Source organism: Notothenia rossii, assembly GCF_949606895.1.
Source record: "Notothenia rossii genome assembly, chromosome: 10".
Lineage (NCBI taxonomy): Eukaryota > Metazoa > Chordata > Actinopteri > Perciformes > Nototheniidae > Notothenia > Notothenia rossii.
The window spans coordinates 61,799,002-61,824,001 of record NC_136908.1 but is presented as its reverse complement, the minus strand read 5'-3'; the positions used below and the strand labels follow the sequence as shown (position 1 = coordinate 61,824,001).

General features: G+C 41.1%; 1 protein-coding gene across 1 annotated transcript in view; it reads right to left on the bottom strand.

The window, feature by feature from the left end:
- Positions 1 to 25,000, bottom strand: part of nav3 (neuron navigator 3) — a 228,920-nt gene that overhangs the window by 156,859 nt on the left and 47,061 nt on the right. The window contains exons 2-3 of the mRNA XM_079655695.1: positions 7,283 to 7,400; positions 2,617 to 2,669 (exon numbers count right to left, since the gene is read on the bottom strand). Coding sequence (XP_079511821.1) covers positions 2,617 to 2,669; positions 7,283 to 7,400 — 171 coding nt within the window. The remainder of the gene's footprint in view (positions 1 to 2,616; positions 2,670 to 7,282; positions 7,401 to 25,000) is intronic.

The following is a 25,000-nucleotide window of genomic DNA, read 5'->3' as shown; positions in this document are numbered from 1 at the left end:
GTAGAGACACTACATACTGATATACACCTGAACACCAGCAGGAGAGGACTCTTTAAAGTAGAGAGACTACACACTGATATACAACTGAACATCAGCAGGAGAGGACTCTTTAAAGTAGAGACACTACATACTGATATACACCTGAACACCAGCAGGAGAGGACTCTTTAAAGTAGAGAGACTACACACTGATATACACCTGAACATCAGCAGGAGAGGACTCTTTAAAGTAGAGACACTACATACTGATATACACCTGAACATCAGCAGGAGAGGACTCTTTAAAGTAGAGACACTACATACTGATATACACCTGAACATCAGCAGGAGAGGACTCTTTAAAGTAGAGACACTACATACTGATACACACCTGAACATCAGCAGGAGAGGACTCTTTAAAGTAGAGACACTACATACTGATATACACCTGAACATCAGCAGGAGAGGACTCTTTAAAGTAGAGACACTACATACTGATATACACCTGAACATCAGCAGGAGAGGACTCTTTAAAGTAGAGACACTACATACTGATATACACCTGAACATAGGCAGGAGAGGACTCTTTAAAGTAGAGACACTACATACTGATGTACACCTGAACATCAACAGGAGAGGACTCTTTAAAGTAGAGACACTACATACTGATATACACCTGAACATCAGCAGGAGAGGACTCTTTAAAGTAGAGACACTACATACTGATATACACCTGAACATCAGCAGGAGAGGACTCTTTAAAGTAGAGACACTACATACTGATATACACCTGAACATCAGCAGGAGAGGACTCTTTAAAGTAGAGACACTACATACTGATATACACCTGAACATCAGCAGGAGAGGACTCTTTAAAGTAGAGACACTACATACTGATATACACCTGAACATCAGCAGGAGAGAACTCTTTAAATATAGATTGAATGTATATAACCATCTTTTTGGATAATAAACATGATGAGGGTTTTTGTAATTAGTGTGAAGCTAACATGCAGAGCAACAAGTGACAGAGTGTCTTTGGGAGAAGAATAGATAGAATATAGTCTCAAGTATATATATAATATATAGATGCTATTTAAGACGTTCCCGTGTAAGGGCACATGGCAGGTGGTGGAGAAAATGTTCAGAACCTCAAGTAAAAGTAATAATTAGAAGATGTAAAAAGACTCAATAAAAGATTCCCTTGCAATCAAACGAACACTTAAAATAGGAGTTGCAGTATTTAATTACATTGCATCGCTGGAGTAGTGTATTAAACTGTCATTATTCTTAAACACTGGATATTGAAAACTGTTATTAAATCTTTAAAAGTACTGTCTTTACTTTACAGTACAGCCCTTTAACAGGTTTACAGGTTTGTTATGTTGTCCATCAGTGAAAGTAGTAGATACAGCAGTGTGAAGTAACTACGTACATTTACTCAAGTACAAGATCTGAGTACCTCTACTTTTACTCAAGTACAAGATCTGAGTACTTGTACTTTTACTCAAGTACAAGATCTGAGTACTTTTACTCAAGTACAAGACCTGAGTACTTCTATTTTTACTCAAGTACAAGATCTGAGTACTTCTATTTCTACTCAAGTACAAGACCTGAGTACTTATATTTTTACTCAAGCACAAGATCTGAGTACTTTTACTTTTACTCAAGTAAAGATCTGAGTATTTCTACGTTTACTCAAGTACAATATATGAGCACTTCTACTTTTACTCAAGTAAAGATCTGAGTACTTCTATGTTTACTCAAGTAAAGATCTGAGTACTTCTATGTTTACTCAAGTACAAGATCTGAGTACTTTTACTCAAGTACAAGACCTGAGTACTTCTACGTTTACTCAAGTGAAAGATCTGAGTACTTCTACTTTTACTCAAGTACAAGATCTGAGTACTTCTACGTTTACTCAAGTACAATATATGAGTACTTCTACTTTTACTCAAGTACAAGATCTGAGCACTTCTACTTTTACTCAAGTAAAGATCTGAGTACTTCTACTTTTACTCAAGTACAAGATCTGAGCACTTCTACTTTTACTCAAGTAAAGATCTGAGTACTTCTACTTTTACTCAAGTACAAGATCTGAGTACTTCTACGTTTACTCAAGTACAATATATGAGTACTTCTACTTTTACTCAAGTACAAGATCTGAGTACTTCTACTTTTACTCAAGTAAAGATCTGAGTACTTCTATTTTTACTCAAGTACAAGATCTGAGTACTTCTACTTTTACTCAAGTAAAGATCTGAGTACTTCTATTTTTACTCAAGTACAAGATCTGAGTACTTCTACTTTTACTCAAGTAAAGATCTGAGTACTTCTATTTTTACTCAAGTAAAGATCTGAGTACTTCTATTTTTACTCAAGTAAAGATCTGAGTACTTCTATTTTTACTCAAGTACAAGACCTGAGTACTTCTCCCACCTCTCTGTGGATGTGAGCATCACCCAAATGCTGTGTTGAAGTCACTACTGCCTGAGACCCTGAAATCTATAAATGTAGCTTTATTGCCACATGTGTGAAACATGATCAAAGCCAAACAGCACACTTCAGTCATCCCTTTCAAAGTACACAGAGCGTTAAAGATGGATAACAATTGAAAAAGTGGAGGTGAAACACTCACCATCTGCGACTGGCTCCTCGGGCTGCCATTGATATCCTCCACCTTCTCATTCGCTGAAAGAGAGGAAACCAAGAAACCGTCACCATCGTCCCGTCCTCAACCCGAACACCCAGTGACTCCAGGTGCTCAAATCCAGCATGTGTGTGTGTGTGTGTGTGTGTGTGTGTGTGTGTGTTTGTGTGTGTGTGGGAAGCAGCGCTGCGTAATTTGTCAGCTGCCGCCAGAGAATTACTGACAGGCTGCTCGGACTCATTGTCTGTTCAGGAGAGCAGGGAGGGTAAAGTTTCAATCACACACACAGAGAGAGAGAGAGAGTGAGCGTGTGAGCGTGTGTGTGTGTGTGTGTGTGTGTGTGTGTGTGTGTGTGTGTGTGTGTGTGTGTGTGTGTGTGTGTGTGTGTGTGTGTGTGAGCGTGTGTGTGTGTGTGTGTGTGTGTGTGTGTGTGTGTGTGTGTGTGTGTGTGTGTGTGTGTGTGTGTGTGTGTGTGTGTGTGTGAGCGTGTGTGTGTGTGTGTGTGTGTGTGTGTGTGTGTGTGTGTGTGTGTGTGATAAACAGAGGGAGTCCCAGATAGAGAAAAGTTTAGACCAGTAATATGAGACACAAAGAGAAAGTCTGACACGGAGAGAGAAAACATAAGAGTGTGTGAGAAAAGTAATAAAAAAACTAAAATGCTTCTCAACGACTGATTGTTCATTTATGTGTGATTAATACTGGGTTCAACTAGCACTCAGTTTCAAAGGCTTTGACCGATTTAAAGCAGGGAAATATTGTAAGCAACTGTAGGTTAAACCAGTCCAATCAATTATATCTAAATATCCTAAAATTACAAATGAATAAAGTGCCTTTAGGGGCAGAGGAGAAGTCCCTAACCGTGTTGACTGGCTCCTGCAGGATATGTAAGCGAATATCAATAAAGCATGAAGTTCATTATCATATTTAATCTTTATTTAAGTTAATGATTCATGATGTTGGCCCACAGCCTCCATCTCCACCAAACTCAACTACTGTTTTTAGATAATTGAAATGTTCACGTCGCTTCAGCTCATTAACTTTGTCTCTGCCGTCTGCCGGATAGAAACGGTTTCTTTCTTTCTAAGCTGGAAAATCTGAATCTGAGTTTCTTTATTAGTCAAACAAGATGGACTTTATTCATCCCAATTTGGAAAAAAAATGTGTTGCAGCAGCATAAACAAAACAAGCCATTGCACATAACACACGGATCTTACACTTTTTCACCAAGGACTTCTCCAGGTCCTTTACCTAATTTCCATGACCAAAGAAATTACTCTTTCTCAGCGGCACCACTGAAAATAGTTTATTTTAACATGGAACAGGAAAATAAGGTCTGCATATGAAACATGTTGTGTATATACAGTATATATACAGTTACATATACAGTATATATATACAGTATATATACAGTTACATATACAGTACATATACAGTATATATATACAGTATATATACAGTTACATATACAGTACATATACAGTATATATATACAGTATATATACAGTTACATATACAGTATATATATACAGTACATATACAGTATATATATACAGTATATATACAGTTACATATACAGTATATATATACAGTATATATACAGTTACATATACAGTATGTATACAGTTACATATACAGTTACATATACAGTACATATACAGTATGTATACAGTTACATATACAGTATATATACAGTTACATATACAGTATATATATACAGTATATATACAGTTACATATACAGTACATATACAGTATGTATACAGTTACATATACAGTTACATATACAGTACATATACAGTATGTATACAGTTACATATACAGTACATATACAGTGTGTATATATACAGTACATATACAGTATATATACAGTATATATATACAGTACATATACAGTATGTGTACAGTTACATATACAGTATATATATACAGTATGTATACAGTTACATATACAGTACATATACAGTGTGTATATATATACAGTACATATACAGTATATATACAGTTACATATACAGTACATATACATATACAGTACATATACAGTATATATATACAGTACATATACAGTATGTGTACAGTTACATATACAGTTACATATACAGTATATATATACAGTATGTATACAGTTACATATACAGTACATATACAGTGTGTATATATATACAGTACATATACAGTATATATACATATACAGTACATATACAGTACATATACATATACAGTACATATACAGTACATATACATATACAGTACATATACAGTACATATACAGTACATATACAGTACATATACAGTACATATACAGTATGTGTACAGTTACATATACAGTATATATTCAGTACATATCAGGGTTCATCATACACTTTTTCACCAATGATTTTCAATGACTTTTCCGTGTCCTTTACCTAATTTTCCATGACCAAAGAAATTACTCTTCCTCAGCGGTACCATGGAAAATGCTTTATTTTAACATGGAACAGGAAAATAAGGTCTGAAACATGTTGTGCCTCTAAAACAAATCATATAGCTTACTAGCTTCTACCTACACACAAAAGCAACTCAAATCTCTCACCAGCTAAATACCTCGACAGTTAAACGCCATTTAACTTTTAATTACTATACCATACAGTATTTATTATCATTATAGTATTACTATTTCGGTAATTAGATAAAATATAAATTATATTTGATTCAACTTTAGTTACATTTCCATGACTTTTCCAAAACTTTGGGAAAAATATTGTTTTCCAAAACTTTTCCGGGGCCTTGAATTTTCATTTTGAATTTCCATGACTTCTCCAGGTTTTTAATGACCGTAAGAACCCTGATAATAACTCATTAGAAATTCTAAAGGATAGACCTCTCAAAATAAAGATAGAAATAATCCAGCATCAGAGAGAAAGACAAATATACAGATTACCGGGAAGAAAGAAAATCTACACACTGTATGACAAATAAAAAAACCCTACTGAAGGTTCTGTTAACACGATATAAGCAGGATATTCTTTACATAAAGTGTTCGAGGAATGTCTGTTTTTACATAAGAGTGGTTGCATTTGAAGCACAACCCTTGAATGTATCGCAGATCTGTGATCAGTAAGAGTCAGCATGAACATTTAGTGTCTGCACGATGCAGATTCATGACTGCAGGTTTCTAAACGTGCACACAAATCACTTCTCTGTTTGCAGACACAAGATGGAGTACACACACACACACACACACACACACACACACACACACACACACACACACACACACACACACACACACACACACACACACACACACACACACACACACACACACACACACACACACACACACACACACACACACACACACACACACACACACACACACACACACACACACACACACACACACACACACACACACACACACACACAGTGCTGCTGTTGCACTGAGGACAGTCTTATTGCACTAAGTCTAAAATCTACACCTCCATCTTACTCCTGGTTATACGGTGAAAAAGCTTCCAAGATATCGGAGTAACTGTTACAGAGATAAGTCATGTGATCAGTCCCTTTCTCAACAGTCATTGAAAAAGAGTCGCTGTAATGCGTTAGACCCTGTTAGCAAGATCTGAGTACTTCTACTTTTACTCAAGTACAAGATCTGAGTACTTCTACTTTTACTCAAGCACAAGATCTGAGTACTTCTACTTTTACTCAAGCACAAGATCTGAGTACTTCTACTTTTACTCAAGTACAAGATCTGAGTACTTCTACTTTACTCAAGTACAAGATCTGAGTACTTCTACTTTACTCAAGTACAAGATCTGAGTACTTCTACTTTACTCAAGTACAAGATCTGAGTACTTCTACTTTACTCAAGTACAAGATCTGAGTACTTCTACTTTTACTCAAGTACAAGATCTGAGTACTTCTACTTTCACTCAAGTACATCTGATCTGAGTACTTCCTTATTCAACGCTAATTTAAAAAGCATTACTGTTCGTGCTGTGAAATAAGAAAGGAAAGTGAGGAAAGTGAGCTAAAGACATGACGATGAGAGAGAGGAAGAGAGGCAGAGAGCTAGAAAAGTTCCAGACGGAGACAAAGAGACATGAGGAGGAGGAGGAGGAGGAGGAGGAGGAGGAGGAGGAGGAGGAGGAGGAGGAGGAGAGAGAGAGAAAGAAAGAAGAAGGGTGGGGAGTCACTCTGCACCCCGGGTGTCACAGCTACAGATGTGACGCTCAGCCAGCACCCACACCAGGGAGCGCTTCTGAGAAATGCCCCAAATATCAAACTACTGAGACACAGCGCACAGCAACAGTGTGTGTGTGTGTGTGTGTGTGTGTGTGTGTGTGTGTGTGTGTGTGTGTGTGTGTGTGTGTGTGTGTGTGTGTGTGTGTGTGTGTGTGTGTGTGTGTGTGTGTGGTTCTTCATCTACCAGACATAATGCATTCTACACAGTGATTTCTCACATGCCGTTATAAATATTCTAACTATTCCAATGAAGCCGAGACCCTGAATACTTTTATAGTGTCTGTCTGTCTGTCTGTCTGTCTGTCTGTCTGTCTGTCTGTCTGTCTGTCTGTCTGTCTGTGTCTGTGTGTGTGTGTGTGTGTGTGTGTGTGTGTGTGTGTGTGTGTGTGTGTGTGTGTGTGTGTGTGTGTGTGTGTGTGTGTGTACCTATGATCTGGATGATCTGGGCCAGCAGCACTCCATCAGTGACGTCCTGGCTCAGATCCTTGATGAGCCGCTGGCAGCCGGACTTCGCCAGGTAGTGATTCGCCCAGTCTGTGTAAATCTGCAACAAAGATTAACAAGATTACACTTTGTGTTACAGTATATTACAATTAATCCAAAGTATGACATTCAGAAGCAAAGAGTCAGCCAACATAACGGGACTTTCTACATTTTCTCAAACAAAGAAATTCACAACTTTCTGTCGTGATAAAAAACATATTCATCCTTTCATGACATGTTATTTACTTTTCTGTGAGAGCGTCTTGTTATGTGGCATCTGATATGAAACAAGGCATAGCATGCATTGAGCAGAAAAGCATTTCATTCATTTAGATATGTTGGCAGACAACATGGATGATATCGTGGATAACTAGGAGTCTAAAACTCCCCGAGAGTATTGGGAAGCTGAGTTTCAGGTTCCACCATGAATTCTAGTTTATCTGTCCGGTCTATTTACGTACTTACTTAAGTACTTACTTAAGTACTTACTTACTATTTCAGTAAGCCACACTGTGAAAATGAAAAAATTCTAGTTTATCTGTCCGATCATTCATAACCTGATCTCTCTCCGTTGCTTTCCCATATAATGTCTCTTTTTGCTAAAGAAATGCTAATTTATGCAACTCAAACGCAACTATTTCAGTAAGCCACACTGTGAAAAAGATTGTTGTACATGCTCATAAATAGTCCAAGCAAACACTTTGACAAAGATGTGTAAGAAAGATGTTAATGTGACGGTATACACTGACAAATACAGTACCCAAAACGCACACAACGCAGCACTTTGGTAAGCTCAAAAACAAATAACAACAACATAGTAGAGAAATCCAACCGGACACAAAACAGAACAACCCCAGATACTTCATTCATGATTTGAAGTACTCAAGAGTAATGAATGAAGACTTCTCCTTCATCAGGCGGATTCTCTTCCCTAACTATATTTCAAAACTCGGCCGAGCAGCAGATCTGAAAGCCTTTGTTTTGTCACCTGAACCTCCGAACAGCCGCTCAGTCTTTCATTAGAGCTTAGCGCCGGATGATAATCGTGGCTTTGTCCGCATCGACTGACTGCTCTGAACAGCTGTTGAACTTTCACTGAGTCCACAGAGCAAAGACAGGATCCACCAACATAAGCATCTACTGAAAGACTCAGATTATTTTGTGTACGAATGGATCAGTTTTCACACGCGAACTTGCGGGTCAAAGTTGATGCGAAGGCTTCGTTATTCTCTCTTTAGTCACCAACGTTTTTAAGATTTCCTTCAAGATTATAATGCATCCTTCCCAATGAGTGTTGATAAGAGTTTATAGGTACAGATGTGGAGAAACATCTTTATTCTTGCTGCCTTAATCTTCGACTAAATTATTTGGTGTTCAAATAAATCAGTTTTCACACAAGAGCAAGCGGGTCAAAGAAGCTGTGAAGGCTGAGTTTCTTAAATCCCTTAAAGGTGGGGTAGGTCATTTTGGAGAAACCAGCTCGAGTGCGCTAGAATTTGAAAATACACAACCGGAAAGAATCTGCTACTTCCTCACAGAGCCCCTCCTCCAACACACACGAACGTAGACATGACCAATGAGGGCACGAGATAAGTTTGTGCACAGATGGAAAGCTGACAGGCAGGTAGGCCATCCAGTTACTTTAGCCGGCTCAGATGATTGGTCGTGCTTTTTACAGCGCCACGGCTTCCACAGATGATATTTCTTTAATGGATTTATTGTCAAAGCACTTCAGATATTCATTGCTATCGGATGTTAAGAGCATTCCATGGAATATAACAACAAGTGTTTCTGAAATAAATGACATACCCCACCTTTAAGTTATTTAGATTTCCTTCAAGATCTCTATCACTACGAACCACTGGATTATAATGTATCCCTCCAGATGTACAAAGGGTGTGTTTCTACGTACAGATGTGAAGAAACATCTTTCCTCCTGCAGGAGTTGAGAATCTGGGACTAAAAGAAAATATTTACGAGCCGATATAAAGACTATATCTGCTGCCTTAAACTTCTATTAAATTATTTGAGGTACAAATAGATCAGTTTTCACACACAAAGTAGCGGGTTAAAGAAGCCGTGAAGGCTGACTTAAAGGTCTGTGAGTGTTTGTGTGGTCAGGATGAGTTTCACTTGTTCTCGCTGTATCGCCAACCCGGAAACCTGTCCGCTCCTCGCAGCAGCAAGCCTCGCAACGAGCCGACCAATCAGAGCACACTGGGCTCACAGGGGGGGGGCAGGAGCTCCAACAAGGCGTGTAGGACAGAGAGTGAATACACATACTATACAGAGATGCTGTATGAGAAACCAATGTGAGTTTGGAACATTGCAAAATATAAACCTATTCTAGTAGACCTTAACAATGGAATTATGATCAGTAGAAATGGCCATGACATGGGACCTTTAAGTTTTCTTAAATCATCAAACTTTTCACGATCTTCTTCCAGACACATGTCCACGTAGAGATGTGGAGAATCATCTTTATTCCTAGAGGAGTTGAGAATCTGGGACTAAAAGAACATCTTTGCCATTTCGTCTATTGCTTATCATAAAAAAGCAGGCGTGAGAAGCATGCATCTGTTCATAAATGGAACATAGTGGGTATTTTTTATGTACAGAAATCCCTAACTGTATAGGAAAGCAAAGCTCTTATTTAAAGATGTATTGTTTTTCTGCGCTCTACATTAGAAGTCAAACTGCACGGTGGTATTTTCATCTCTTCCACAGATGAATCTGTTTAAATAAAAACATGCTTTGGGACATTTCTCAGGGAATACCCTCATAAAACGTCTTGCTCATGATGAAATAATCATGATTTCCCCTCATTAACCTCAAACCGCTCACAATTAAAAGCATTTTCTCTCCCGCTCTTTCTGTTTTCTTGGAATACAGAGTCCTTTAAAGACGCCGCCTCATAACCCTGGATCTGTGGTGGTTTCAGAGCCACTTTCTCCATGAGAGCCACTCAAAATCTGCACATCTATAAACACACACAGGGCTCACTTACACGGACACAGAGGAAAACACAGGACTCTAAAGAAACCACATCCCATCGGGGGGGAAGTAAACAAACAGGAAGATGGAGAAAGTGTGTTCTGCCCTCAATGACATCTACAGTCACGTTCCAAAGGAGAAGATTAACGCAGCGGGAGACCTCTGCCAGACAAAGTCAGATTTACATCCAAATTTAGCGTGAAAGCTGACTTAATGCACTTTTGTACGTCTTTTATACATCAACATGTGTCCCCGGTGCGTCGGGGAACTCACGCAGCGTCAGAAAATAAAACCCTCTCTTTTCCTCCGTACCCAAATCTTAAAAAAAAAAAACGGGTGTACAACGAGCGGATACAGATTTGCTGCCGATCTGACATCAAATCGGCGGTGGACCCACAGGAAGTTGCTATCAGAAACAATGCCTGACGTGTTTTGGACGTAATCTCGTCTTTGTTTACATTAGCAAGCCTCGCTAACACTCAGAGCTAACCTGTACTGGAGAGCACATGTGTTTAAAAAGCAGGAAATAAAAAAAGGAACTCACCTTGTGATAAACCCACAAGAGAAAAAGCATTTGAGATCCATACTGTTTCAGAAATAATCTTTGATGTGGTTTAGAACAGGATGGCGTTTTATCAAAGCAGAATTTAACTTTATCTCCGGTAGAATTCTGATCAGGCATTATCTCCGCCTCCTCTTCTTTCTTTTTTTTCGCCCTAAGGACCCACAATCCGCGTTTCTCTAACAGCTGGAATAGAGGGGTTTGAGCAGTATGAGGCATGGCTACAATGGGGGATCTGTTTGGTATTTTATGCAAAAAACTTCACAGACATGTTTTGTATACGTATGGCCCGACAATATATGTTTCCAATATAGCATGATGGGTCCACTTTCATTTTAAGGGAATCTGCAGTGAATGAATATGTGTTTTTAGCACTGCTTTTATGCTAATGTTAGGAGTAAAGTGCAACTCAAGAAAGAGCCAGAGTTGGAAATGAAATATATGACAGGGTAATGGAAACACACTTCCTGTTTCCAGGAAATCAAAGAGGCCTTTCAATCAAGAAAGAGGAAGTAAGTGATGCATACGCCAAGAGGGGGGTGTGATATGTGTAGCTACATGTCGGCCAACACTGTAGCTACGTAACGGCTGCAGCTCAGACTGTGTTTGCATTTCATTTGGAGAGTTTTAATTCATGCTGCTTGGGGAGCGTTCACTACAACAGGCTGTAAGTAAACCAAAGAGACTTTAAACACTGCTCTGGAATAAGCTCTGCATGTAGGAAATCAATTAGGTATCAATACGTCTCTCAGAGTTAATAATGAAACCTATAGTGCTGATGAAAACATCAACAAAAACGATAACGCTACGTTCACCTACTGTTGGAAATCTTATCTTAATCTAACCAAGATGAACAGAATAAGTCAATCATAATTTTAATTCCCTCTTTACTGGACTGTGAGAAAGCGCTGAGTCAGCTATATTTTGTTTGTTTTGGTCCAGCCTTTAACGGACATGATGAAGCTTCTAGCCAAATAACCTTCACATTGCTTGTTTTAACACACAAATTAAACACATTTCCATGAACCAATCTGCACAAATAGATAAATAATGAAGGTACAACGACAACACTTTGAACGGTTTAAAAAACGTTTCAATCTAACATCAATTTGAAACATAACAAAGCAAAAACACAAATAAGTAAAGAGTGGGAGAAATGCAATGCTGACATCAACAACTACAAGTCGTCCTGTTCTCACACGAACCTCAAATCGACCCTCAAAGCTTCTTCACACTTATTGGTTAAACACACAAATCAAACACATTGCCAGTCACCAATCTGCTGCGTACTGCGAGGAAAAAAGGAGCGAATCGGACGTAAAACGTTAAAGGTCTCCTGATTTAGTTTGTGAATGAATGCTTATTAGAGTTTGGGCTGGAGAGTGCGTGCGGACCTGTCGGTTAGATAACAGGCGTGTGTAAGTCCTGCATCTGTATGATACAAATGTGTGTAAAATGATACCGGGTGCTGTAATCACTCATCTGGTTACGTTATTACATTGACCACCACACCCCCCACCCAAAAGAAAGGACGTATTATTGGCTTCCCCTCATTTTTTCCCCACGCCACGCTACTGGTCCCTCTGAGTCCAGGGTCAAGCTAAGCCCCTCCCCTTCAGACCGAACCCAACTATCCATTCACCATCACCAGGGTCAAGCTAAGCCCCTCCCCTTCAGACCGACCCCAACTATCCATTCACCACCACCAGGGTCAAGCTAAGCCCCTCCCCTTCAGACCGAACCCAACTATGCATTCACCACCACCAGGGTCAAGCTAAGCCCCTCCCCTTCAGACCGACCCCAACTATCCATTCACCACCACCAGGGTCAAGCTAAGCCCCTCCCCTTCAGACCGACCCCAACTATCCATTCACCACCACCAGGGTCAAGCTAAGCCCCTCCCCTTCAGACCGACCCCAACTATCCATTCACCACCACCAGGGTCAAGCTAAGCCCCTCCCCTTCAGACCGACCCCAACTATCCATTCACCACCACCAGGGTCAAGCTAAGCCCCTCCCCTTCAGACCGACCCCAACTATCCATTCACCACCACCAGGGTCAAGCTAAGCCCCTCCCCCTTCAGACCGACCCCAACTATTCATTCACCACCACCAGGGTCAAGCTAAGCCCCTCCCCCTTCAGAGCGACCCCAACTATCCATTCACCACCACCAGGGTCAAGCTAAGCCCCTCCCCTTCAAACCGACCCCAACTATCCATTCACCACCACCAGGGTCAAGCTAAGCCCCTCCCCCTTCAGACTGACCCCAACTATCCATTCACCACCACCAGTGTCTAGACCCCGGGGGGTTTCATCGGATCAGTTCTACCCTCCCGAATGATACTCCTGCACAACGGGGCCTAATCGCCAAAATCCCCATTACATTCATTTGTGTATCTCTGCAATAAATTAATATTCTTACATCAAAATCGTCTCTCCTGATTGAACTTTGTTTTGGAAGTGTCAACCACCAACTTCCAAAACTATTTGTAATATTAGAAGTAAAAAACATAAATTTAGTAGAAGATAGGAAGAACTACAAACACTTCCTGTTCTCACACCAACCTCAAATTGACCCTCAAAGCTTCTTCACATTCATTGTTAAAAAACACAAATCAAACACATTGCCAGTCACCAATCTGCAATAATAGATAAACAATGAAGGACCAACAACAACAATTTGAGCGGTTGTGGAAAGTGACAGCGACCAACTTCCAAAACAATTAGAAATATTAGAAGACACACATTTAGTCGAGGATGAGAAGAACTACAGCTACTTCCTGTTCTCACACCAACCTCAAATTGACCCTCAAAGCTTCGAGCCAAAACCCCTGTCACCAATCTGCAATAATAGATAGAAAATAAAGGAACAACGACAAAACTATACATGGCAACTTTGTTTTGGAAGTGTCAACCACCAAATTCCAAAACAATTTAAGTTAAGATAAGATAAGAAGTAATTTATTGATCACAATTTGGGAAGTGTTTGCGTTGCAGCAGAATAAAAAGACATGGCATTGTACATAAGAGAAATGAAAAGAGTAGAAACTACTTCCTGTTCTCACACCAACCTCAAGATCAATCAGAAGAAGGCAGCATATAAACACATTTAAATGTCCTCAGTTTGAACCTCACCTGTCACCCCCTCCTCACTTTCTGTCCCCCTCTTTTCTCTTTTCTAACAAAAACACTATTGTGAAGAAAACCGTCCTCCTCTTCCTCTCTCTCTGAGTCACAGTCGCTACAACAGAGCATCAGCAACAACGCCTCCTTCAGTACCGCTGATCACACACACACACACACACACACACACACACACACACACACACACACACACACACACACACACACACACACACACACACACACACACACACACACACACACACACACACACACACACACACACACACACACACACACACACACACACACACACACACACACACACACACACACACACACACACACACATGTTAAACCCCCCTCCTCTTGCCCACCCTCTTCCTGTCTCTCTCTCGGCAGCAGGCAGCATTAATCAGCAGAAATCGAGGGTCTCTTTCCTCCTGATGCTACATCTCTTCTTGTCTGCGGAGCCTCTCTCTCGGTGTCGCTAATATCCAGAAGCCCCCTCCCCAAAATAAGATCTTTTTTAGCCGCCCTGATCTCAATGCAGCGACTCCAGCTACGCAGGTGTTGGACGAGGCTGCAGTGATGCTGCTCAGCCTCCGGAGAGGGGGGGGGGAGTCAGGGAGGAAAGGAGGGAGATGCAGGAGAGAGGGGAGACTATGCAGGACCAGGGTGGGAGGGTGACTTTAAAAATGTAGTCTGTTACAGTTACCGGTAAAACAAATGGATTCAGTAACGTACTCTGAGTAGAAAACGAGATATACGACAGTCAAAACTATTAAAAGAAATACCATAACGGGTTACTTTAAAATACTAACGTAGATGAGAGTGTTAAAAGATCAATAAAATAACAGGAAAATTATAAAAAGACAAGATGTGAAATATAAATAAAATGGATAAACACAACCAAAAAGACAGGACAATTACAATTAAACTATAAAATAAAATACGAGAAAAGAGGACAACCAGCTCTTACTATATCAAAGTAATGTAATCTGATTACTTTCCGTTAGTTTTGGACTACTATCATGTCCAACGCAATGCAAATAAAGTGCATTGTGTAAGACAACAGAACAACGTGAGCTTAGAAAAGAAGAAACCAAGATATTTAAAACATCAAAAGTGCATTTAAACTAAAGAATAGTAGTTTATAAATGTTTAATACATTATTTGAAAGCATCAGGTGGTCACCATCTGCATTTTAATTTAAATTGAAGTAGCCTCAAAGATAACTCTGACAGTACGTCTCCTTATAATATATTGATCTTTATTTTAAAGTGTATTTTAATCATGCTAGTCAATGTTAAAATTGTAATCAGATGATTTATGTTTTCAATGTAACTGTAAGGGAATACAGTAACCCGTCTTGTGTATCCTGATTACTTACAAACTGAAACGTTGACTTTAATTAAATGTATTATCTCAACTGTTGGGGAATAATTTACCCTGCATGTTTACCCTTCGCCCTCTGACGCAGCTGACCAGCCTTGAGCAGCTGTTATCTCCCTTAAGGAGGGGCTGCCCTAGCATTGTTGATGTTGCCAGTTTGTGACCGGGCACCTCTCGGTCAGAGATAGTGATTGTTGTGGGACACCTGGAACACATCCTTCTCGGGGTGGTGATGACCCCGAGCCATAAGCAACAACAAATGTGATTCGGTGGTCAACTCGTGGCCCGTGACCTGTTTTGTGAATTCTCCGGCCGAAGCTCCAAATAAACCGTCAGTGTTTGCCGTCAAAGCTCCAGCTCTCCTCTTGTGTCTCTGGGGCCGTTTCTCAATCTCGAGGAAACTGGCTTCCAAGCCAATATTTCAAGGATGCTACGTCATCAAGTGCCACCGAAGGACGGTTCCAATCTCCAGCATACTTGGAATTCCACCGAGGCCACGTCCTTGGTTTGGGGGTAATTTCGAGGCTGCACATGGGTAGACTTTGCGTCCTTCAAATCCCCACAATGCTTTGCGCACGGACCAATTTCCCCAAATCTGTGGCGGAAAATGTAAGGCGGGGCCTCTCATATGACGCACACCTGCACACTTGCTCGCCTGTTCCACTCTTTGTTTTCCGAATGCCAGGAAGTATTCTTGCCTCGCTTCTGAAGCACTCGGAAGAAGTGTGCTACCAAGCAAGCGTATTCGACATTGAGAAACACCCTCTGAGTCCTGACTCCAATTGTTTCAGGAGTTTCCCCCACATCAACACATTTCACATAACTGTATTAGGTTAGTTGAAAGCAATAATTGTGTCGGTTCAACTTCATATTATTGCTTTGAACTAACCTAGTTATGTGAAACCTGTGGACACATTTAATTAAAGTCAGTTTCCAGTGTTTGCAGGACTCTATCACTGACCCTCTGTTCATGAACGGCCTCTTTAATCAGGGCATCATTCCAGCGCTGTGTAATAAATTAAGGATGCATTGGCTTTAAGGGCTTTGTGCTCATATATAATCACTTGGAAGACATTCGGCTGTGTGATGCAGTTTGAAGCCGGCTAGCCAGGAGAGACTCTGGCTCCAAAAACACAAACTTGGCATCAATGCTGCTGCCATATTGGTTTCTAAATGTAATTAAACACAACATGAAGCTGCCTTCACTAAACGAGCCCAGAGACAACGGGATCGATGTGATAAAGATTGTTTTAGCCTCGTCTCAGTCTCGTGACAAAAGCAGGAGTGATGGACACAGAAAGGAGGCTGTCAGCTCAGCCTGTGGAGGATAGAAAAAACCCTCCGGAAAGTCAGAGTCGACAGAAAACATGTGACGGTTTCGCTGGTCAAATGACAGGTGATCTCAGGTAAGAAAAAAGATAATTTGGCTTTGTTAATTTTATTTAAAAAATGTCTAAATGTACTTCAGTAAAAAGTACCCATAACTAGCAGCTGTTTTAAAAAGTACCTGACCTCCCTTTATATTAATAGAACAATAATGTCATTGTTAGGTAATGAATGTTTCCATGGTGACCAACGGCAACATGACAACGTTTCCATTGGTCCCTCTTCTTTAGAGAAGACCAGGAAATGATGGATACACGGATCGTGTTCAAATCAATAGGCACGCAATGACTCTAAATAATAATGATCACGCCACCAAACACACATTCAGACTAAAGGAACCAGCCTGTTTGGAAAATGTGAGAAGTAGAAAGTACAGGTATTTGAGTTCAACATGTAAGAAGTAGAAAGTACAGGTATTTGAGTTCAACATGTAAGAAGTAGAAAGTACAGGTATTTGTGTTCAAAATGTAAGAAGTCAAAGTAAAAGGTCGTCAGAAAAATAAGTAGTGGAGTAAAGTGCTGATACCAGAAACATGTACTTAAGTACAGTAACAAAGTATTTGTTCTCCACTACTTCCGACCTCTTCCTAATCCTGAGGTCAAAGCAACAGGAAGCTCCGCTCCAACTCCCAAACACCAAAATAAGGAGTTTATTCCGGCGATATACAAATCCTAGGCCGGAAATTTCCCCGTGGCCTGGCGCACGTACAAAGGGATCAAAAATAATAACTTTATTTACGTACGCAGGATGCAGAAAATGAAGGGCATGAATGGGATGTCTTTGCTGCCTTGCCAAGTGTCAATAACAACGAGAGGAAATCTGTGTTTACAGCTCTAATAAAGACGCTTTGTACACGCTGATAAAACACAACGTCAAAATAAGAAAGATTGAATGTGAATCATGGATTTATGCATAAATGGGGCTTATAAAAACACACGCAAATTACCTCTAATCCTTCCAGGCTCCTCTTATTCCCCAGCCAACGTCTTACTCACCGTTTCCTGAGAGCCTGTACCACTTGTTTGTTTGGCTTATTGCATACAAAGGAAAACTGATTAACGTGATGCTTTCAAGGTCCTGCTGCGTATTCGCCCGCCTGCACTATAAAAAATCAAAATCTTGCAAAGTATATTCGTCTAATTTCTAGTCAGACTATGTCGTTACACTTGATATAAGACCTAATAACTGAAGAGGTAGCAATGCAGTGAGATAGAGGGTCTTGTTTTTAGACAATGCATCTTCAAGACTCTTGAAGACATCACAAGATCTCCTTCACCTAAATATCCCGTGTTATTTCAATAAATCTAACGAAGCAAATGTCCACTTGTTCTACTGGCAGAACTTTGTACTTATTACCAGCGAAAACACCTTGTTTTCATTATTCTTTTACTTGATTTTGGAGCAACATTTTTGTCCAGTGTGGGTGTCTGTCACGATTCTTGTGTTGTGTCACGTTCTTAGTTTTGTGTTTCTGGTAGTGGGTGTTTTGCTGCTCTCCTTGTTTTCCTCCCTGTGTATTGTCTGGTCTTTTCCTCTGTGTTTTCCTGCCTGTCGTTAGTTTTGAGAAGGGTCTAGCTTCGGCCGCGGACAGTACACTACACTACACGACACGCCCACCTGACACGACACTACGGTGGCTGAGAAGGGTCTAGCTGCGGCCGCGGACGAGAGGGTTATGGCTAGAAAGGATCCGTCTTGTGTAAATCTCTCGCGAGAGTTTGGCTGAATGTCACGTGGCTGAATGTTTACGTTTGGCAGGCAGCCTTTCAGTTATGATCGTTAACATCGGTTGGCCACAGCAAATGATGGTGAGAAGCTAAACTATCTATTAATTATGTCAATGACAGGGAGTGTGATTGTTGAAATAGGGTGTTAGCGGTCTTGCTGGTGTTCAAAGAAGAATGACAACACTGTAGATCACCAACACTATGGTTTATTTTGTATTCACAGGCAAGTCAACGTTGTCCCAGTAAAACTCCCAAGATAGCAACCGGTGCAATAAAATGTTCCCTTGCAGTGTTTTACTATTAAGTTTGATGTTTCTCTATTAATATTGCTGCTGCATTAATGTGTATGTTGCATCATGTTACTGCTGTAGATGTGTTTCCGAGCCGCTCCGATTACAACGAGAGTTACAACGAGAGCGTGACGTCATATTTACACTAGAGGGATCCTTTCTAGCCATAACCGACGAGAAGCCCCTCACTACAGTGCGCAGTGCCTCATGTGGGCGGGACCTCAACGTGGGCGGAGCTTCACATATGACGCGTTGCATCCTGTTTCCCGGGTAGCAGTTCTCTTCCCTCCCTTCAATCTAACCCTTCCCTTCCCCCCATCCTAACCCTAACCACTCCCTACCTTTTTACCTAATCCTAATCTTCCTCCCGCCCTCCCAAACCTAAACCCCAAAACCTCTCCTCCTGTCGTGCAGTGTCGTCAATTCGCTTTTAACGGTAGTGCCTCTCAGCCACCGTAGTGTCGTGTCAGGTGGGCGTGTCGTGTAGTGTCGTGTAGTTTCATGTAGTGTCCGCGGCCGCAGCTAGACCATATTGTTAGTTTTCCCTGGGGTGTCCAATTTCCTGATTGTTTTCACCTGTCACCCCTTCTGTGTCTCCTGTGCTCATCAGTGTCAGCCCCGCCCCTGATTATTCCCACCTGTGTCTTGTCACCCTGTGTTTAAATTCCCCTGTCTCCCAGTGTTCAGTGTCAGTTCGTTTTTGTCTCTTGCCATGGTCAGTGCTTTGCTCTTGTCTCTTGCCACAGTCAGGTCTATGCTCTTTTGAGTTCTTGATAAGTTTGATCCTCACTACGTGAGTGTTTTCAATTTGTTCTCCATTTTTTTTCATCTCAGCTAGAGATTGATAGAGACCATTTTTTGTTGTTCATTTTTGCTGTTCATGAAAAAATAAAGTATCTTACAAATACTTTACCTCTGTCTCCCGGGTCGTGCAATTGGGTCCTACCTCCTAAGTGTCTGAGTTCTTAACAGTGTATTTATACCACTTAGAAGTTGGACATACAGTACAGGTGCCTTGCTCATGGGCAATTACGTAGAGTAGCTGTAGTGAAAGAGAATTACGATTTAAAGAGACAGTGTGAAGGATTTGGTGAAATCCAGCTTTTTTTGGTTGCAGATCCAACCACGACTCAGTTCTCCAATTACAAAAGCCTCCGGGTTCAAAACCATACACAAGTTGTGGTACCTTTTTAAGGACCTTTATCAAGCTCCAATACCATCCTTACAATAACAATACCTTCGGATCAATTAAACTCTAAAGCCAGAGTGTGTCTGTCCACTCTTAACTACGGTAGAAAAAAAGGGCGACGTAACAAAACAGGACCATTGTCACTTTCAGGCGATTAAACATCAATAAAAACATGGTTATGAAGATTTAATGTCATGGTTGTTGAAGGCTTGATTCTGATTGGTCGATTTGGACATTCTAGAGGTCTGCTATCTTTCGCAATCAGACCGTTGCAGTGCAGTCATATCAATTTGCAGAAAGAAGTCCGGTCAATTGACCATTTTATTGGTTTTCTCCATCAGAAAACAGAGTGGAATACTTTATGAATGTTCATTTTTCTATTAGTTGAAAGCCTGAAACTTGTATACATGATGGGTATCAACAAGAACACGGTATTGGCTCTGGCGGTGTTTAAAATTAAAGAAGAAGAAGCAAATTAAACCCTGTGCTGCCTTCAATTAAAATTAAAATTACTGCAATTCTGTCGCCACAGATCCAGCGGTTTGTACGCAGTGGAACGGACTAATGATACTAAGCTCAAGCAATAAGATCATTTCTAAATCAGAACACTTTTGCGTTGGTTTATTTTGTATGTAGCGGTGTAATAAGTGGGATAATGTGCTTCGAGGCAGTCATTAAAGAAAAAAGAAACCAGAGACTGTAAGAAACATTATCACATTTTCCTTACAAATTACAACTACATTTCCCTAAATCCTAACTGGCCCTTTAAAGCAGCACCTCCACACTCTCATGCTAGCATCAAATCAACCAAATGACCTCACTACAATCAGCAGACAACAGGAGAGAAGGCGCTAAAGATCTGAAACATTGAGTCATTGTTTGCTCATCCCCCGATCTGCCAAGCCACTTCTTCGTCTCGGGGGAAATCCTGAGCAGAAAATGACATAATTGCATGGAAGGAAAAAAAAAAAAAAGTTTGGATGTCAGTCAGCGCTGATCTGTCAGAAAGAGAAACGGAGGGGCCAAAGAGGGAATAAAAGAAGGGGAGGTCAGAGGGAAAATGACAGCTCCAAAACAGCCAGGAGACGAGTTTGTTCAACATCATTTTGAAAAAGATAAAAGCAGACAGACAGGAAGAAAGGACCGAGAGATGTTTGTAGACCAAACAAAAGCTGTCAGCCGGGAGGAGAAATGCTCAAATATCTTCTAATATTCTGCTTTCTAGAGCCAGGAAGGCCACATCTAAATCATCAACTATCCACTGGAAAAAATACTCCAAAAACAAGTAAATATATAATAAAAACAAGAGGCGCTTTCACACCGCAGTACTTTTCCCACAAAGGTGGGATGAACTAAGTACAGATCGCATTCACACCGGAATAAGTCCCTGGGGGTGAAGCCGCTGACGTCACTTCTTCTTCTTCTGCTTTGGGTTTACTGGCAGGCCGCAAACAACTTCACGGCGTATACTGCCGCCCAAAATCCCCGGCCGGAAGTCCCGGGAGTTGGGGACTGGCTTCAGTAGAAGCTGCTGGGACTCCCAGCAGCTTCTACTGAAGCCTTCAGAGTAAATCTCCAGAACGCCGACACCTCCTCATCTCCACCGCTCCCATGTTTTATTTTGTGTTGCCATAAGTTAGTCTCTCTGCGTTTGTGCGATGGGTTAATGCTAATGCTAATAATGCTAATGCGAGGATAATAAAATGGTGGCTTCACAACACTTTCTTTGAGTTTTACGGGGCGTGGTCTGCAATCCGCCCAGCCAATCAGAAATATAGCTCTTTTCTCACAAGAGAGCCGCATGAGAGTCCCTGCTCTCTAGCAGGGACGGAAAAGGGGGTAAAAAGGTTCTCGTTAACTAATTTTAGTTCCGGCTCTTTTTGGTGTGAACGCGACATTTCGGAACTATATCGGAACTAAAGTGGGAAAAGTACTCCGGTGTGAACTAAGGTGTTTTCGCTTTTAATAAGTGAACAAATCTGCCCATAGAACAAGTACAAAATGGCTTGGTAAGATTTCTCAAAGTAAAGATGGAATATTTAGATAAATGAGATCTTGTATTTAGCTGGGAAAACTTATTTTGAACTATATTTGACCAGAATTATGGAATTTGTAACAAAAAAAGTCAGAAATACTTAGACATGCTCTGTTTTCTGATGTTAGTTGGAGATTTTCCGATAAAATAAGATGTTTTTAAGAGACTTTGACTTAAAAAGATGCTTAAGATGCCTTGCCTAAAAACAAGACTTAAGTTATTATGTCTTATATAAAGTGTAACGACATATTCCGACTCGAAATTAGACATTTTTGCAATGTACTATAAAACATCAAACACAATGTGACCCAAAGACTGCGAACGACCGCATCAACACATCCATTTTACTCCAGAACCAACGAAGAAGAAGTATCGCGGGAACAGATTCTGGATCTGCAATAAACTGACACTTGTTTAAGTTCAGCGGCTTTGTTTATGATGCAGGGGGAAGTTATATATCACACATCCTTCAAACACACATCCTGACACACACACACACACACACACACACACACACACACACACACACACACACACACACACACACACACACACACACACACACACACACACACACACACACACACACACACACACACACCGGCAGACATGCACAATCTCACACCATAATTTTATCACCTTCCCCTCACGCCCATTATGTCCTTAAAACAAATGAAAAAAAACCTGAAAATTGACCACTTGAGATTAAACAAAATAAGCCTCATGTATCTGTAGCAGCCATTAGAAATAGCCGGCAGATATCAGTGTGACATTCAAACTCTCACAGCAGATAATTAGCTCGTCTACAGCCTCACACACCTCACTGTTTACAGATATATCATCTCTGTTGGCTCCTCCCACTCAAAACTAAGAGTAAAACAAACTCAAGCTAGATGTGCACCACTCATCTCCCCACAGATCGCTTCTCCAAACTGCCTCCAACACATGATGATATCTTTGTGTGTGTGTGTGTGTGTGTGTGTGTGTGTGTGTGTGTGTGTGTGTGTGTGTGTGTGTGTGTGTGTGTGTGTGTGTGTGTGTGTGTGTGTGTGTGTGTGTGTGTGTGTGTGACTCAGCGTAGGCCTCCACAGATTCGTCACACTTCCTCTCTCTCCATTAAACAATCATGACTCAGCTGCTGAGGTTGAGCTGTAATTGGAAGAACTTTCACTCACGATGCTTCAATAACCAGAAACAAGAAGCCTGCCTCTGTAAACAGTCATGGATACGAGTTATTTTAGATTGTAGTTACAGCATTTCAATCAACTGCGAATGACGAGGACTGCAATATGAACACAAGGGATGCGATCAGTCCAGAGCAGATCACCAGATCTCAGTCCAATAGAGCACCTCTGGGATGTGGTGAACGAGATAATTGCATCATGGATGCGCAGCCGACCAAATTCCCCAAATTGGGATCAAATAAACGACTTCTTATCTTGTCTATCTGTAGCAACTGCGTGATGCTATGAAGAAGAAGAAGGAACCCTTAATCATCCCACAGAGGGGACACTAACATTCTGCATTTGACCCGTGTTAGGAGCAGTGGACGGCCATGTAGCACTTGGTCTTTCTGGGACTTGAACCAGTGACTTTCCGGTTACCAAGCCAAGTCCCTACGGACTTCGCCACCACTGCCCCTCTGCCTATCATGTCAATATGGACTCTGAGGAATATTTCCAGCACCTAGTTGAGTCAATAATAGGTGCTTTCACACCAAGTACTTTTCCCAGGAATAGTTCTTTTATTTCCTGGAACTATCTAGTAAATTGCATGCACATCGCGTTCAAGTCCCTGAGGGAGCCGCTGACGTCATTTCTTCTTCTTCTGCTTTGCGTTTACTGGCAGGCCGCAAACAACTTTACGGCGTATACTGCCACCCGAAGTCCCCGGCCGGAAGTCCCTGGAGTTAGGGACTGGCTTCAGTAGAAGCTGCTGGGACTCCCAGCAGCTTCTACTGAAGCCTTCCGAGTAAATCGCCACCGCTATCATCTCCACCGCTCCCATGTTTTATTTTGTGTTGCCATAAGTTAGTCTCTCTCCGTTTGTGCGCTGGGCTAATGCTAATGCTAATGATGCTAATGCGAGCAAATAAAATGGCGGCTTCACAAAACTTTTTGAGAGTTTTAGGGGGCGTGGTTTGCATTCCGCCCAGCCAATCAGAAATGGGAACCTTTTTCTCCCATGAAAGTACCTGCTCTCTAGCAGGGGCTGAAAAGGGGGTGGAAAGGTTCTCATGAACTAAATTCTAGTTCCGGATTTTTTTGGTGTGAACGCAACATTTTCAGAACTATATCGGAACTATACTGGGAAAAGTACTCCGGTGTGAAAGCGCCTATTGCCACAAAGACTTAAGGTACTGAAGGCAAAAGGGGGTCCAGCCTGGTACTAGCAAGGCGTATCTAATAAAGTGGCTGGAGTGCGTATAAAGCCCTAAACTTATGGCAAACACTGTTCTTCTGAAATAACCAATCAATCAGCGGCCCACCAACCTGCTGGAAGTGTCTGGCCTTTGTTGTTTGTGTACAAAAAACTCCATTTATAATCCCGTTTTATATGCAGCACAGAACACATGTCTGTTCGGGGCTGCCATCTGCTTGTTGAGAAACAAATTAATGTAGATGGCTGGATTAATGGCTTTTTGATTGGCTGCCAGTAGCTGTGGGTTTTCTCTTTTTTACCAACGCTCCTCTCAGAGGACGAGGAACGGGACATCGACTCCACGCCCGGACACTTAGCGACGCATTCAGGCTGATGAACTCTGATTGTTTCTAAACTTCGGATGAGCCAGGCCTGGAGCTTTCAGAAACACACACAGAGGTTTGATTCGTGTCATTAGCATCAAGAGGGCTTTACTTTGGAGGAAGCTGTTAAGTGCAGGCAGAGCTAAATCAAATATCATCCCTACTTTATCTGACATTTCAATATTACTCAAGTGTTATTCCATTACGACGCTCA